We start from the raw sequence: 18,233 nt of genomic DNA, 5'->3' as shown, positions 1-18,233 counted from the left end.
AAAAGGTGTTGAAGTAGTGCCAGTATGAAAGAAAACATCACCTTTAAATGGCAGTACAGTGAGCTCGAGCTCGGGGCTGTGTGCAGGGAATTTAATTACACAGCAGATCAGATTGAACCTAGGATTTTTTGTATGTAAATATTCTGTTAATTGCAGATCCAAAGCTCCTTATTATTTTATCTAAATGTGAGGAAGCGCTGGGGTGGGAGCCCCCCAAAACCAAACCTGCTCTTAGATTTATAAACATGTTGACTGTGGAAGACTTGGTTAAAGATGTACGATAATGGGAAAAGCACATATGAAATGTTAATGCAGAGTTGTTTTTGGAAAGGATGTTGGGTTGTCAGGAATGAATTGGGGTGGGTGGACGGGGGAGGAGAGACGTGTAACTACCTTCCCTGGCTTCCTTCATGTGGAAGAAGGAAACAGCCACCACTGTGAGTGCTTCAGGCGGTCATCACGTGAGCCTTTGATGTGGTGTGGGGGTCAGGGCACACTGCTGTGAGGGCCTCTCCTCTCCGCTCTTGTACCCTCGTGTGAGATCTTACACAACAGGCAGTGAACTCAGGCACTCTTCCTGCTAAAACTCTTCCCAAACTCGTCCCCATCCCCTCCTGTCCCCTCCTGCTTGTTCCTGTCTGAACTCCGTGGCACACCACCCAGCTCAGTCCTGTCAGCACGCTGTTTAGCTGGCCCTCCTGTGAAGTAGTAAGGAACTCATTTGTTTTTAAAAATCTTTACAAAAAAGTTATTTTTCTGCTGGCTCAGCACAGTGAGAAAGTGCAGCCTCACAAATAGCGACTGACATGGATGTTCAGCTGATGTTTCTACCAAGATGCTGTGAGAATACAGGCTGAAATAGCTGGAGATATGCCTGTGGGCTTAGCATCTCTAGAAAACCATATCTGTGTACCTACTCCACTGGCAGTGTCGATGCTTTCTGGAGACATCCCACTGCTCATAGCACCGTGGGAAGCAGTTCTTTGGCCACGAGCTGTGAGGACACAACTCTGTCTTTCCGTGTGTGCTGAGGGAAGGGTAGAAAGGCATCGGAGAGAGATCAGCAGCCAAGTTGGTTAGCCTGCACAGCAGGCCAGATGAGCTGCTGGCAGCATAAAATTCTCACTCGGGGTGATGTCAGGCTCCAGGTGAATCAGCCAGCTTAGATCCAAAGCAGCCCTGAGCTTGTGGCTGCTTAGGTATGGAGGGAAGTGAAGCCAGACAGCCTTTGAGGAAAAGCCCAGAGTAACTTTGGCTGTGCTTTGCCTCTTGCGAGGTTTTTGACTCAGCTCTAGTAGTGGGTCGCTCGGACTGTCTGAGGGTGTGCTGATTCACTCCTTGGGCTGGCTCCCGAGAGGAGCTGTCGTTTATCAGCTAGAGCTGCAGGGATTCAGTGGGCTGAGGGCACAAGGACTGCCCAGCACAATTCGCACCAGGCTACTGGGCTGTCACTTGCTGTGCTCCTTTCAGTTTTTCTTCCAACAAATTCCTGCTGACTATTTCTCATCAAATTCCTGGGAGCTCTGGGGATGGCACATTCCAGTTTGGTGGCAACATAGCGTACCTATTACGTTTGCTCCCCTTTTGTCAGGACAAACCAGCACCGGGGAGCAGCAAGGACATGGCCTTCCCCTGTTTTCCTTCTCCTTGGCAGGGGCTGCAGCTAGGACAGGTGGTACAGGAGCTTCTGGCCCCACTGAGCAGATGGGGAGAGTAACTTTGCAGCTAGCTGGAGGAGTGGGAACAGGGCCAAAGGCTTCCACGTGGCACACTTGGCATGCTTTTATCTCAGCGTCAGTAGTGCATATGTATTAATTACTGCAAAAGATGTTTTTATTTTTATTCCTGCTTATTACCACATAGGAAGAGGGGCCACGTACTCACTTCAGATTATATTCAATAGCCAGTGTCTGGGAAGTTTTATCACTTGCCTGTAGATAAAAATATCCATAGTAAATTTATTGTAGGTATTTTACTCCCCTGTATTAAGACTACATCAAGAAAAGTCAGTCAGCAAGGAAATATTTCCAGTTCTGCAGTTCTGGTTTTCAAATGTGACGTTAAAAATATCATTAGGGAATTTAACAAGATGAGTATGTGCAGCACACTTCTAGGTTGAATTACAGAATTATCCAAAAAGGTTTTAAAACTATAAATAGAAATCTATATACCATTGTACTTCAGGGAGATTTATTCCTTAATATTCTGATACATAGCATTAGTTTTCAATCCTCAGCCTTTCAAAACAATTTGGATGCTCTTTCACATGTGCTGCTTTTGTTGTTGTTGTTTCTGTCCTCCCACATCTCTGTTACTGTGCTTGGAGTTTTTTTCCCCATTTTTGTGGAGAAGTTGCTTGGATCTAGAAGGTGACCTTTGACCTGATGTTTCATATATCTGGAAAATGTAACTGTCTGGAAATTTTCCATTTGCTTCTTTTCACTGGAGTATTGGGGTTGAGAAGAGAGGAGCAAGCAACCCACGTTGAACTGCAGATCCCTTTTCTTTTGGTCAGAGCCAGCTGTGTTCCAGTCAGAGAGCAGGTATCGAGACGTTTGCAGCCAGATCACTTTCAGACCTGCATAACAGGATTGCTAAGCATTTGTTTATTCCCTTCCATTCCTTTGCCTTACCAAGAAGTTAAACACTGGGCTGGAGAGCAGGAAGTAGTGCAGATGTGTTAATACGGACTGTGTGATGCCAAAATGTAAATTCTTAATTTGCAAACACATTTGTGGGCATAATACAACCATAAGGTCAGGTCCTTACTCAATCTGTAAGCAAAATCCGAGTGCATTTTGACACAAGAAGGAGGTGAAAACAGAGTAGATGTGATTACAGAGGTAAAACCACTGCATTAATGCACCACAGAACACCCCCCACTTGCTTAAATGCCTGCGTAGATGTAGTTGGGAGCCTAGCACAGGTATGGCACGGGCAGTTTAGCCAAGCAAGGTAAAAAGACAGACAGCTAAACAAGCTCTTCCAGGCTCTAAGAAATTAATCCCAAGTGTACAGCTGAAAGAGAGAGCTGGAATAAATGCATGTGGGAGACTGCACCATTGCTCAGGCAAATCTGAAACGTGTGACTTGGCTCGTGATCCTCCTCTCCTGTGCACAGCATCAAAGGAGCGGGTGGCAGGGTGTGCGTCTCCCAGCTTCCACATTAACATGCTGTTCTCTGAAGGGTTTAGAAGTGCCTGTGCAGGATTAGTACGGTGCTGGCTGTGCTTTTTGCAGAGCCTAGGCAGGGACCCACCAAAGGGGAGAGCAGAATATGGCCTTTTGTCCACAGATGCAAAATGACTGGATTTCCCTTGCTCTGGCTTTCTGCAGCAAGGTAACGCTTTGCCTGTGGTGAAATGGGAGTTGCATGGTTCACCCCATAAACGTTCAGCTCTCTGAACTTTGCCATTGCCAGTCCATGTGTGACTCTGACAACCCAAAGGGCATCACTGCATACATATACCCTTGCAGAAGCCCAGGGGCATTCAGGCTGCAGCTACCTGAGGAGAATCCCCCCGCTAGCCATGCCGGCTGCTTTCAGGCAGCAGCCAGAATCCATCTGAAGTAGCCGCAGCCCACCCTGTTTAGCTCATTGCCAGCAGGAGGCCCAATTAACATTTTGCAACACTGGCAGTTCCATATGGAAACTACCATTCAGCCGCCTACATTTGAACTTCAGCTCTTTCCTTTCATTTAATTAAAACACAATCAAGTCAATTAGCTCATGACAGAGTTTCCCCAAAGTTAAACTCCAGATGTATGGCAAGGCAAAAGCATTCAGATGCCAATTCATTGTGCTGCTCTGAGGTAGATTATAGCTCTCCCGTTTGTCAGTTTATCCTCTGGGGATTAGTTTCATTTTTTCCCCTTCCAAGTAGAAAATAAAAAGAGAAAAAGAAAAAAGACCTGTCTTTCCATCTGGTTTTGGTCAAGAAAAATTGATATAACATTACAGAACTTGAGAGATTTATTGAAAATGACATTGATAGTGTCGGAATGACTTCTGTTTTTTAATGACCACGTCAAACATTTTACCACGCAGTGTCTTGATTTTTTTCCAGTAAGCTCCAGGAATAAGTGGCTTACCATACTCTATAGTGAGTTGATGAGTTATTGTTCTTGTCACTAAATTGGGATAATATACAGCTGCACAAACATGTTGATTTTGCTGGCATGAAAACCGTGACTTCAAACTCTGTTCCCTTTGGCAAGACTGTATAGAAAATTATAACACTGCCAGAAAGAGGTTTTGAGGTCTCAATAAACCAAGATGACTTTTGCAGCACATCCCTGCAGGACAGCTGGGTGCAGTGAGAGGAAGAGAAAAATAACTGAACCAACTAACTGGTAGGTAGAAAGTGTAGAAATCCTGCAGACCTAAATTCACACCTAAGGTAACCTTCAACTGGAGCCATTGCATTTTCAGTTGCATTTCCCAATTCATTCATGATTAGACATGGCAATTCCCTGAGTCACCCATATTGCGATGAAGGTTATACTGACACAATTTAAGGGTGATGGGGTGATACCACACTAATATTTGCAACTGAGATATCCAGTGCCAGTGAAGATAGTAGGTATTGGTCCTACCATAGCATGTCAGTGTCACTTGGTTCTGTGTCTTTTCCTGCTTAGTGATTCAAGTGATGTTGTACTTTCTCTTATAAGCAGAGCCACAATTTTTCTTGCAGAAAGCCCATACTTATTGCATCAACCATGTACATGTGATTTCCCATATCTCTACAAATCAATTTAGCTACCCAAGTACAGCATCACCTTCTTCCAGCTCTTGCTGTTGGCTGAAAGGCTTCCAAACTGCTTTTTGCAGAGGACCAGGTAGGGTGTTCTTTGAGAAGGAAAGGACAGGAGGTTTCAGTGCTATTCATTTGGGAAGGAGGAGGAACCCAAGTCTTCTGCCTGCCCATTTGCCTACTCTAGGCAAATGCATGCTCGTTTAGTGGATTAATTTGGGCTTAGGCATGTGGTATGTGCTAGGCTGTTTAGTGCTGTCAGGTTCATGGCTACAATTTCATGGTATTCTGGCTGCAGCTGATTTAGGCTGTCTGCCCAGACCGATCTGGCCCATGCCACAGCTCTCTCCTTATCCGATCCCGACACTTCAAGCGTCTGTAGGATTTTGCTGAATACTATATCACTACAGTGGCCCAGATTAAAAATAATCTTTTAAAAAAGGAAAGAGGGTAGAAAGGGGAGACAATTTTGGTCTGGATCATTGAGATCTACTTGAGATCAAGCCCAATGAACAGTTGTATTTTTTTACAACTGAAAGGATGGAATATTTTTTTAGGGTCAGGAATGAGCAGATGGAAGAGTAGAGAAGAAAATTCCTTCATCACCAAAGCCAGTCTGCTGTGAGAGTCTGGTCTGGGCTTATATTTTATGTGCAGTACAGCAGAGTTTTCAGATAATTTTAATCTCATGACTTGCAGCACCTGCACTTTCAAAGTCAGAGCACTTCTGATCAGAGTTCCTCAGGTTCCCAATAGCACAATTCTTGGCCTAGGGACCTAAATTCTACCTTATTTCTTTTGTTGGGTGTAGCCGTAAGAGCTTTTTTACTCCAGGATAAAAAGAATTGTTGTGACAAGAATAAACTAATTAAAATTTGCTTAGAGGCATTGATTCCAGTGTGCTTGTTATTTAAACCACCTTTCAGATGAGAATTATTAATCAGCAGTTTTGAAAGATATTTCATACTAACAGCAAAGTCTACCTAATAAACTCCTTCTCATTGGGACTCAATGTGAATATGGACTAATTAAAGCTATTCAGATTCAATAAAGGACTCTTTGAAAGACAATCTGAGTATATACCTACCAGCTACTTAAGCTATCTGGGTTTTATCTTTGTTAAATCATCACTGACAGAAGTTACTAGCAATAAACTACAAGCAACAAATTATGATCCATTACCTATTAAAATGTGGTTCTACTAGAAAAAGAATACCATAACAACATCATATATATTTATATATATAATCTGCATGACTCTGATTATCCAATAGTGAGGTTACGTTCTTCTGCTGGCTTTCCACTTTCATTACCAAGAGTAAAAAGTACAGTACAACCTATTGCATAAGTATAGACCTCTCCTTTTGTTCATGAATTATCTTTAACCCAAATCTTTAAAAAGAGATGGTCTAAATGCATTCTAGACCAAAAGGCATGGAACCAGTAGAATCACAGCTATTTATTTCAAAGTAATCTATGGTGGACTCACTTGAAACAATTTGATGGATAGTTTTTGTTGCATTTTGTAACATGTGTTCTAAATTCTTACCTGAAGAAGGTATTTGCGTGTTTCAGTGCTGACATGAACATCTCAGTGCTGAAATGCACCATGCTATGGAAAAACTGCATATAATCCGTGCTGCTGCTCCAGCCACACAACACCTCTGGAGATCATTCAGAGCAGAAAAGTGTCTCCCAGGCAGCTGCAGAGATCAAAGTTGTTTCTTGCAAGTAGCCTTGCTAGGATCAGATGTGTTCAGGCATTTCCATCTTTGGTTGTTTATAGGAAAGTTAAGGTCATCCCTAAACCAATCTAATCTTTGCTGGCTGCTTGGAAGCTCAGGGAAGGGCTTTTTATTTCTTTCTTCGAGTCTGTGCCAGTGTTATTTGGCTTTGCAGTGTCTCAGTGACATAGTTGGTCTTTTACAACACGATTTCCTCTTGGAGATTATGATATAATGCTTGGGATGACATCAACAGGAATGGTTAATAGACTTACAGGATGATGTTCTTTGACTTATTTCCCTTGCATCTTCTGCTACCTGGAGTAATAGGTCCCTGATGGTACTGATTTAAATGTTACCCTCTAGCTAACAAGAAAGGTCAGAAACAGATGTGTCAAGCACTGCAGAATCAAATGCCTTGAGCCTTTCAAATTACTTGACTGAAGCACTGCTGGTACCAGTGCATTGTCTCAGTTTATTCAGACAATGTCTACATTGGCAGGCACTGAAGTGTGGTGGAAATGAGTGTGTAAAGTAAAACAGTTGCAGCTGTTTTGGTTTTAGCTGGCTGTAGCCTGGTACCCCAGACTGATTGCTCCTCAGCACATGGAGCACAAGATGCCTTCCTGGAGTTCATCTTCCAGTTCAGTTGCATGCTTAACAAAACTTGTTCATGCTCTTTGTAGCTGCTGTGAAATACAAAGCAAAGCTCAGCAAGTGGAAGCAGTCTGGAGGTTTCCTTTGGAAGCAAGTCCTGATGCAAACAGAAACACTGACAGAGGCACACAATTGCTTACAGTGAGTGGGGAACATCAGCTCAGAACTCATCCAGGAACTTAGAGCTAGAATATTAATATCCAAAGCTCCAGTGATAACCCTTTTGTTTTTACTTTGTTTCTTAAACTCCATCTTGTAACATCCTTATTCTTGGACTCTCAGTTCAGAAGAACGTACATATAATTCTCCAGCCCACCCTTTTTTGTCCCCTGGAATCAAAGCACGAATGGCATTGGAGCACTGTCAGTACTTTTCATAAAGGAAGTCAAGTGAAACAGTACGCAAGCTCAAAATGTGTCTGGCTAGTCAACAATAAAAGCTATTTCTTTTTTAAAAACAAACTTCATTTAAATGAACCTTCTTATGTTTTCTCCAATATTCGTGTAAGACACTTAACCTTTAGATATAAAATCTGCGTCTAGGATAAAGGACAAAGATATAACAAAATAGATTATGCAGTGTATTATATGCAGTATATAGTACAGTCAGAAGTCCTAATGTCAAACTTAAAAATTATGTTTGTTGAAGGCAATGGAATGACTCATTGGCTTTCTGACGATGGTGGGAAGAAGGGAGGTCTTCAAGACCCTGTACAAATAGAAAGAATAACACAAGTGACTAAATTCCTCATCTTGGAAAACTAAGGTGTTTCCTTTCATCTGAGCGTATAGTGCTTATAATGATTAATAGAAGGTACATAAGCTCTCTGAGGTGCAAAATACACTCCTTTATTCCTAAATAATACATGACCTACAAAGCAAACAGTGTAAATCTTAAACACCACTTTCCTGCTGAGTGTTTCACAGATGAGAACTAACAGCTTTTGAAAAGATCTTTCCATATATGCTGTGGAACGTCATTGCTGATTTTTTTATTTTTTTTTTCCTCTAGGCAACTTATTAGTTGCTAAAATATGCTACCTTATGATTGCTTTTGAATTTAAATACGTCATTTTTCCTAGAAGTGTTAGTTTATCTCAGATTATTTCTAAGGCCAACCTATGATGCTTGGCCATGCTTATTCTTTTTTTTTTTCAGATACATATTTAGATCCCTTTTTTCCAAATGAAGGAAGTGGTACAAGGTCAATGGATGAGTAAATTCCCAATTATGAGCGCTTACGGAGCTCATTTGATAGACTCCTCATGTTTTATGGTCAGAAGGAGTTAATGTTGAATCCCCTTTTCAAGAGATGCAGTCTTCCTAGACAGAATTATTCACCACTAAATTGATCCTTTTTTTTTTTTTTTTTTTTTTTTTTTTGGTATGTTGGCTAATTTGAAGCAGGCAGATTTCTTTAGCGGGGATGAATATCATTATTTCAGAGTTAAATATTTTCAGCAGAGGGCAGAGGAGGGAGTGATCCAAATCCATGTTTCTCTGTGGGGAACTATTGGAGCCGTAATCCTCCAGTCCCTCTGGCAGGCAAAGGAGAAAAAATTCAGATGAGCGTTTTGTGAAAGTGGTTGCCTGCACCAGGCTGGACTCCATGACCCAGGAGGAGTTGAAAAGAGCTATGTTCCCGTATTTATAAAGACTGTGCTGTCTATCACCAGGGCGCAGGCTCTTCACATCAATAACCCAGCCTTTCAAAGCCAGTGAAGACAAGAACATGGGCTTTGTCCTGCTGCAGCCAAGGAGCGGGTAGCCTTTCACTAATGAGCTCATGGACTGCCTCTGCAAATGAGATAATGCTTGGCTCCTGTCCCAGGACAAAACTCTTCAGCCACCAGATCCTCATCTCTTTCCTTCAGCACCTCGCTCCTGATTCTTTGGGCTTGCTAGCACAGATTTCACAAGCAGCTGTGGTTTTCCACAGCCCTGAGTGCTGCAGAAGCATTGACTGGGAGGTGACTTAGTCCAGCCTCTCGCTGTGAGCGGGATTACTCCTAGCAGGAGATGAGGGCAGCCCTGACTAAGCACTGGAAACCTCCAAAGGCAGCGATTCCCCACCCTGCACCCTCCTCCTGGAAGTGCATTCTTTATGTCCATCCAACCTGGCTCTCCCCAACCACCATCTGCAGGCCTTGCACCTCCTCGTGCCACCTGGAATTGCCAAGAAAAAGTCAGTTCTCTTACCTTTGTAACTACCCTTCCAGTAATTCTCCCTTACATCCACAGTTTGCAGCAGAGGCTTCACTATTCAATACGGGATTATACTCCACAGGCAGTGACTGCAAACCTTCAGTGAAATGCAATCTCTAATTGCAGACAGGGCACCCCTGCAGAGGTCCTGCTGCTGCCCCACACCTCTCTCTTCCTGCCAAGCTGCTTGCTGGCTTGTGTCGGTGCTCTTCTGATCCCCAGACTCTCAGACCCACCTCTTAGGGGCTCATCCGCTGTATGGGAGTGTCATCTTAAACCTCCCAAAGGATCACCCTGAAAACATTTTCCAGGATGTGCAAGCAAGGAAGATGGGGTTTTGTACCCATGCGATCCATAGACCTAGCCTGGCCCTTACCAAAATCATGGCTTTTTATATTTAAAGCCTGTTTCAGTACCTTTCTTCCATCTTATCTCTGTGTTATAGACCAAAAAGTACTCAAGGAAAACACTTGGAAAAAAAAATTTCAATTTTGATGTATCTGAATAACAGTAATTTCTGCTGGAAAAGTTTTCTTAAGCTGTTTGCTCCATCTCTCTGAGAGTGCAGAATTTGTTGCATTTTATGGGATAACTCATTGATAACTAATTGATTTGAATGCTATCATTTTCATACAGAGTCATCTCTGATTTTAACTTCATAAATTTCAATGAAGTTATACAATGGATCTTTTTTTTTCCCAGTACTTCATTTCAAGACATTGGGAATTAAGTTTCTTGGACTCTGATTGCATGACATCAGCTTTCTCACAGAAAAGATATTTTTTTTAGCATCCTAGATCAATCTAAAGTCTAGGACAAATATAGGTCTCATTAAATGCCATTTGTCTGAGAAACAGAGTAATAAGATTTCACTACGATGTTATGCGTCTGAATATGGATCTTCTTAGCAGCTAAGATACAGCACCAGGATTTAGGAAGTCATTTTGACAAATGTGAAATTAAAAACTTAACTGTTCCATGCCTCATATTTTCCATCGGTAAAATGGGAGCAGTGATATTTTGTTCTTTGAATAGCACTTTCTGATTTAATGGTCCATGATTATCATTATCACTGTTGACAGTGGCATCAGCTCTGTTCCAAATTGGTTATAATTGGAATGTTTAGATGAATGACAGCAATTACAGGGCCATTATGCTGCAAACATTTAAGCCTGTGATTAATTTCATGTATGTAAGTAATCGCGGTTACTTCAGTGAAGCTACTCACGTGAATAAAATTAAGCTCATTTGAAGTGTCTGCAGGATCAGGAGTGGAATGCTCTAAGAAACCTTAGTTCTTAAGTAGAAATAAATAATAGACTTCTCAGGGAAATTTCTGGGAAATTTATTTGAACTCTATGTTGCTGCGTGTTGTTCAATGAGTGCTAATTTTGTTCACAAAACAGCCATTGATTATAAATATTGGCTTTGATATCACTCAATATGTTTTTGCAGAAAAGCAATCCTTCTTTAAATTTTGGCTACAGCCCAAAAGCTTATTGTTAAATACATTTTCTTGGTATGAAGCCTGACTCATGGCATGCTCCACTGTGCGTGACTGATTACCAGGGATATCAAACTGAACTATTTCCATTCTGCTGCCAGCACAGTTATCATTAGAGCTCTTTTAAAAAGGGATGTGTTTCACTCCAAAGAAACGGTTTATGTTTTTACATTGTGCGGATTTTGTTTTCTGTATCATGATAGTTAGTTATTCAGCTTTACCAAAGATAGAGAAAATGTCACAAAAACATGTGTTGAAAGGAGTTCTTCAATAGCGATGAGGAACCAGAGAAGCGTGCACATGGCAGAGGCTTGTTGTGAGCAGCCTGCTCTGGCTGGCTCTAGTGGGGATGCTGAGCAGAAATGAAGCATGGGGCTAGCTAAGGTGAGGACTGGCTTCTGACTACAGGTGTGATAAAATGCCCGTTGACTGCCTTCTGGAAGAGAAAAATGGGGGCTGCCCCACAGCCTTTTGCTGTCTGATAACGGAGTGCTTTATCTGTTAGCTACCACTTTGCTTTCCATCCTTCAGTTACCTTTGCTTTTTTTGTTTGTTTTTCAGTTGATGGCTTGGATAAGGCTTCAATCGCTAACTCCGATGGACCAGCCCCAGGATCGCAAACTCCCCCCTTCAAGAGAAAGGGCAAACTCTCTACCATTGGCAAAATCTTTAAACCTTGGAAATGGAGGAAGAAGAAGACCAGTGACAAATTCAGAGAAACATCGGCAGGTATGCAAGTGGCCCTTTGGTGACAAATAGTAAGAAACACTGTAATAGCTTTGAGGATAATACTTGAAAAGGTCTTAGATGGCAGAAATTATTTAAGCACAGTATTTTGCATATACAAAAACTGTTTGATTCTTGGCAAGGAAAACCTTACTCAGCTTCTGTCCTGAACCTGTCACCAAAAATGTGCAATTTGTTCATTTAATATTCATTATGTATTATATTCTTTTGATGTTGAAAGTGTTATTTTTAATGAAGAAACACTAGACTGTATGCTACATGTTCTCAGGAATGTTGGAAGTGTCTCTGTCTTCTAATGGCCAGTGGCTTGGGTTATGAAATGAACCTTGCTTTCATGGAGACAGAAGTTTGGTCTGTTCAGAGGTGAGAAGCAGATGTGGTCATGCCCAGCAAGAGAACGAGGATCAGATTTGCAACCACTGCCTTCGTACTGGCTGCTCAGCCCCTTCACTCCCCAACTGGATAGGCTTGAAGAACAGTCTGAAATAAAATGCTGTGACTGAGTTATGTTCCTTCTGAAAATGAGCAAGATGGAAGGCTGGGATTTGGTCACCTGAACACAGGTACTTGGTACCGCTTGAGGTGCTCTGGACATCCTGGCTGCTCTCCCTAAAGGTTTTGCATTATGTTTGCCATCCCTTTGCAGATATCCCCCAAATCTTGGGGCAACTCAAGTGGCTGTAGAAAGTCACGCTGAGTAAACTGAGCCCAACCATGCATGTATGTCTCTGTGTGTCAGAGCTCTGTCCAAGCTTTCTCCAGAAAAATCCCAAAGTTCTATTTTGGGATTCACATATTTGATGCTATGCTTTTCTCAACTTGAGCTTTATCAGAGTCCATGGAGCATCTATGGGCTTTTCAGATCCATTTCCACAAGTCCACTGTCTTCTATGCCTTTAGATTAGAAAACCAGTATTAACCTCCCCAAATGTCCCTAGTAGGCTCTTCTGAACTGTCAGGAGTACACTGTTTTATATTTTAAACCCAGCAAATGATAATTATTACAGAAAGGAACTCTGTTTTTGCAGAGTAACTACTAAAACATGTTATATTTACTCAGAAGGCAAAAAGAAGCCATCTTTTTCCTCTGGGTACCCTGTGACAACCCCACCACAATTTCTTTTACTACTGCAATCAAAAAGTTCCCCTAAGCCTGATAACTCCTGCCTTGCTTCCAGTTTTCTTCAACTTTCCTAGTACTTTTATCATATTTCTAGGGCAAAGATCTTCCTAGTTAATCACTCCTGCAGCTACATTTAGGGAGGTACATGGTCTAATATGCACCAAATTCTTCAGAGTAATCAGTATTTTTATTGCTGTATACAGACATTCCCCAAGCTGTCACCAAACATTACCTTATGTTAAACTGTTAAGCCATTAAATAATAATGCATGTGTCATTTTGCAGTTATTTTTTTACAAATTAATATCTGGTAAATTTATGTTAAATACAGTATTTCTTACATTATGCTATCTTTAGCAGCCTCAATACAATCGTACAAGCATGACATCAATTCATGTAATACCAAGGCAAAACACACGTTTGTATTTCGTTTACAAAAGGAGGAAATGAGGCACAAAGCAATTGAGCTCAACATTTCCAAAAGTACCTGCGTAGTTACTTGTTTATACTTAATTTGCTTGTGTTGTTTATGATAGCATAGTCCCTGAAGTTTTTCAACAGGTGTGAAGAATCTACAGGTCCCATTGGCACTGACTTCAGATGAAGTTATTCAGGATGAAGGCATCTTAGATTGAGCACCTGAACGCTGGAGATGCCTAACAGTTGATGGAATGAACAGAAAAAAATAAATAGTTTCAGAACTGTAATAAAAATCTGGGTTTAAAATTATGCTATAGGTATAAATAAACTCCAAGTCACAAAATGCCTTTTTCAAGTGCTGTGCAGCAACACAAGTTGGTAATAAGGGATGCTACCTCTTTCATTGAAGTTTGCTGCATTTATATGCATGAGAGCTACAATATTGTTCACGTTACAGCAGAATATGTTGAGCACTTTAGATTGAGTCTCTGATTTTGCCCCTGTGTGCTCTCAATGCATAGCTGTGTTTATTACTCTAAAGGAGGTAATTACTGGGAAGCAGAGTCTATCTCAACTACCTTATACCTAATTTTTAAGGGGGTACTCTGTCTTCTCAGTTAGCTCAGCTGTGTCTGCTTGCTTCCACTGCCTTCTGAGCAGTGGCACCAGTTCTGTGATGAGTAGATTGCAAACCTGATCCAGCAGAAAGCTAATACAGTGAACCATAACAAGAAGTAGTAGTTTTTAATTTTCTGCAAAGGTTACCACTTGCACTTGTGGTCTTGCTTTGTGATTACTGTCAAAAGAGCATACTGAAGCAGAGAGAAAACACAGAGACGCTCTTTGGAAGACTTAAAATTCAGACAACTGATTATTTTTATTTCAGCTGCGGTTATGCATCACTGTCTTTCAGGTCTGGAAGCTAAAAAATTAATGTAGATTTCCTTGTCTATTCTTCCAAGGTTAGAGTTTTATTTTTGTTATAAATCTTTTATTCAAAATGGGGAGCACCGGTGTGCAAACAGAAATCCATAAAAGTTAGGAGAATTTGCACTACGAATCAGCAGAAGACTAATAGAGTCAGTGGTGAAAGATCAATGCAGTCCATAGATCATGTAACCAGGAGCTCTTTTGGTCAATTGAATATGTGACTGTATATAATTATGTATTGAAAAGTGGAAGTTAATTATCAGCACAAATGAAGTATCTCTGTAAATGTTGTAGGGCATGAGAAAAGTTCAGTGCAGGAGGAGGTAAGAGTTAACTAATTAAAGTCCCCACTCTAAGTTCAGTCACAGGACTTTATATTTAATAGTTCTTTTTGAAAAAAAAAATAATCTACTAGCACAACTGATTTACTAGAGTGACTAATGTATCTTGTGTTGAATATCTTTATATATACTTATAAATTGTCCTTACAAAAAATCATTTTTTATATCATCATTTAGATAACATCCGGCTAGATAACCATGTAGTGTGTACCCAACCTTTATACTGTAAAGGCTGCTCTTATGTTTAATAACATAAAGTAATGTAAAACTCAGCTAGTAAAACATAAAATCATTCTAATAATCTAAATTATACAAACTACAAATTCAATGCATGTTTTGGTGAATAGAACATTTTATATGCAGGCTTGGGAACTTATTATATTTTTTCATTATTCAGTAGATTGTTTTTATTTTCTCTAAAGAGTCCATATGCTCTATTTTTAATAAGGATTTAATGATCTATCCCACTATGCTGTAACACTTCACTCATTTGAGTGGGATTGTACTAATGTAGTGATACAGGGAATAGATTTCAGGTTTTGAAAGCTTTTGTATTCTTTTGTACGTTCAGTATATCATCAGCTTGTATTTGTAAGGTTACATGCATTTTGCCAACCATCACAGTATTTAGTGCTTTTTTTTCTGTAAAAGTGAAATGCTGGGAGTTATGTAATATCTGAATGTCTCAACTTTCACCTAAGACATAGAAAGTCTGGTTTCCTAAGCTGGGGAGATGAAAAGAAAGTAAACCTGGATGACAAGAATTGTAAGTTTTAAAAATAAATGAAAGGTTCCCAAATCAATTTCCCTCTACTTGTCATGTTGGAGTTTTACCCCTTGTGGCTCTCCAAGATGTAAGCTTTGGCTAGATGAAAGTGGTACCTAATTGACTATACTGACTAATCTCTGCAGAGTGAAGATTCTGAGCACATCTTCAAGGCAAATTTAGTTCATAGTCTTGTTTAGATGTTATTGCCGTTTACTCTCTTGTCTACCATCAGAACTATTTCTTCCAAGCCTGGCTGTGCTGGTCTTATGCTAGTAGCCTGTTTTGAGCTAGATACATCTTTCATTCATCCTGATTGCCTACTAATAATACTGGTAGTGCTGGCAGGAGTGCACCAGCATAAGTCACTTGTGTTGACTTCCAGTGTATTCCTGCAGTTCCTCCTCTGTTTGGCCAGAAACACAGATGACCTCCTCACATAATTCCTTACAGAGAAATGATAGGGGTAAATTCTGCTGTTTCTGCAGCACTAAGGGACTGTGTCCTCAGAAATCCCAGAAACAGACAGGGTGCCAGCCCCAGCTGCATCACGAATGAGCTATAGCTACTCAGTGCAAATTGGGTTAGCCTGCACTGAAAGCATATCTTGACGTGCCTGGGGGCTATTTTGCTGTCAGGAAACCCCAGAGCTGTAGGGAGATACTCATTTGTTTTTAAGCTCTATGTAAGGAAGGTATGGAACCACTTATGTTTGTATACGTCTTTCCTGTGAGGCTGGAATTTGAAATGAAAACCAATTTGGATTGCGCTCATCCTGCTTCAGATGGTTGTTTCAGGGAAAAAAAAAAAATGTTATCCTTTTATTTCTTGAGGAAACAGACCCAGGGCCAACAGAGATTAAAAAGATGCATTTACTTGGCAAGTCGCCCCGTGTTGCTGGTTAATTGACACAGCAGAAGAAACTTGCTTATCTAATATGAGAACGGGGAAAACATCCGTACAAAATAAAATTCCTACAGGAAATCCTCTTCCTCAGACAACGCAGACAGAGATATATTTACATTGCAGAATAGGTTGTTTGTATATGAATATCTCACATGCAGGAGGCTAATCTCTTGTTCTGAAACCATGGTAGACAGTATGATGATTGTTGCTTATACTGCTTATTCTCTTAACAGGGCCGAAACTTAGTAAGTATGGATGCAGGTGAAGAAAGCATTTCTTCTAAGACAGAATATGGGATATTGGAAAGAATTTCTATTGCTGTAACTGGATTTTCAGTCAGCTTTTGGAAAGGTTCATGTTACAGATTTGACAGGGCTGGACCATGCAGCGTGTTGACAAAATCTCATGTGCCTGTATTATGCTACCAACTGAAAGATATTCATAAGCAGCAAATACCACGAACAATAAAAAACATGGAGAACTAGATGTGATGTGGAAGTATTTGGGCCAATGTAGGAGTGATGGTTGGATTTTTTTCCTTCAGCAACATATTTTCCATGCTGCATCTCAGAAAATCTGTTCTCAAGGCACTGGTTGTATACTTTCTGCCCATAGGGATTTCAAAATTAAGTAAAATCAAACAAGAGATGGCATTATCTCAAAGGGCTTCTTCCCGTTCCCTGTCTCAATATGTTACTCTGAAGGCAAGCAAGGCAGCAGTTTATGTCTTGGCATGAAGTAGAGGCCACTTCAAAGCCCTGGTGTGGTGGTATGTGCAGACAGGGAGCAGGAGGCAATTTTAGCTCTTACTGGATCAGAGAAAAATTAAAAATCAGAATTCTCTCTTGCTTCTCTTGGACGGGCAAAACTAATGACTGGAGAATATCCAGAATCTCACATTGCTCTTTAAATAAGAGGATAGTTTTTTAAACTACTTGAGGTTTGTAACTGCTGAATACTTCTCTTTTAAGGAGGCAGTTAGGAAGTGATGGAAACTGCCTTTTGAGGTAGACTGTTATTTTTATTGGGTTTACTATTATTTATATTGGGCTAAAAATACACATTTGTGGGATCCCTTGGATGAGTAAAATTTATCAAGTAAAATTTGTCAAGTAAATGAGGGCTGCATTTCAAGGCAACGTACAGTGTGATAAATTGACATGTTTTCTGGTAGTTACACCTGAAGTCAGTGGAAACTTCCCTCTTGATTGCAACAGGAGAAAGATTTTGACTTGAGATTTTTTAAATCTACTGGAGGATGATGTCTGAGAGCTAAGCCTGCCTCACCTCCAACTTCCTCAGCAGGCAAGGGATGGTAACCAATTACACTTACAATCAGGACTTGTTTGTGTAATTGATCTCACTATGCACACGTACACAGGTGGAGAAATGGTTATTCCCATTTCATTATTGCCTAGTGTTATAGACAATATATTACTGTTAATGTTGGAAAGTGTGCATATATGTAATATTTCTATATACACATTTATATACTTATAGATATCACAGATGCCTATAAGATTTATATATTTTTTTATATATATTTATACACACACACACATTATTATTATAGAATCATAGAATGGTTTGGGTTGGAAGGGACCTTAAAGACCATCCAGTTCCAACCCCCCTGCCATGGGCAGGGACACCTCCCGCTAGACCAGGTTGCTCAAGCCTCATCCAACCCAGCATCCAACAATGAATGGACACACAGTGAAGGGGCATCCACAGCTTCTCTGGGCAGCCTGTGCCAGGGCCTCACCACAGTCTGAGTAAAGAATTTCTTCTAAATATCTAATCTAAAGCTACACTTTTTTTAGTTTAAAACCACTACTTCTTGTCCTATCACTATACTCCCTGACAAAGAGTCCCTCCCCGTGTTTCTTGTAGGCCCATTTTAGGTACTAGAAGGCCACAGTGAGGTTTCCCTGAAGCCTTCTCTTCTCCAGGCTGAACAACCCCACCTCCCTCAGCCTCTCTTCATAGGAAGGGTACTAAAGCCTCTGGATCATCTTTGTGGCCATCCTCTGGACTCGTTCTAATACATCTATGTCCTTCTTGTGCTGGGAGCCCCAGAGTTGAATGCACTATCCTAGGTGGGGTCTCACAGGAGCTTATACACCTGTGACAGAAAAGATTTGTGTTAATAAGATCA

At 40.8% G+C, this 18,233-nt stretch overlaps 1 protein-coding gene across 4 annotated transcripts in view; it reads left to right on the top strand.

Annotated features, from left to right (window-relative positions):
• Nucleotides 1-18,233, top strand: part of PHACTR2 (phosphatase and actin regulator 2) — a 135,498-nt gene that overhangs the window by 70,563 nt on the left and 46,702 nt on the right. For all 4 annotated transcript variants that reach the window (XM_032183654.1, XM_032183650.1, XM_032183653.1 and 1 more), the window contains exon 2: nt 11,408-11,575. In XM_032183654.1, the coding sequence (XP_032039545.1) occupies nt 11,408-11,575 (168 nt within the window). The remainder of the gene's footprint in view (nt 1-11,407; nt 11,576-18,233) is intronic.

This window comes from Aythya fuligula, chromosome 3 (assembly GCF_009819795.1).
Source record: "Aythya fuligula isolate bAytFul2 chromosome 3, bAytFul2.pri, whole genome shotgun sequence".
NCBI lineage: Eukaryota > Metazoa > Chordata > Aves > Anseriformes > Anatidae > Aythya > Aythya fuligula.
Note: the sequence above shows the minus strand (reverse complement) of the source record. Positions and strands in the feature narration are given on the sequence as shown.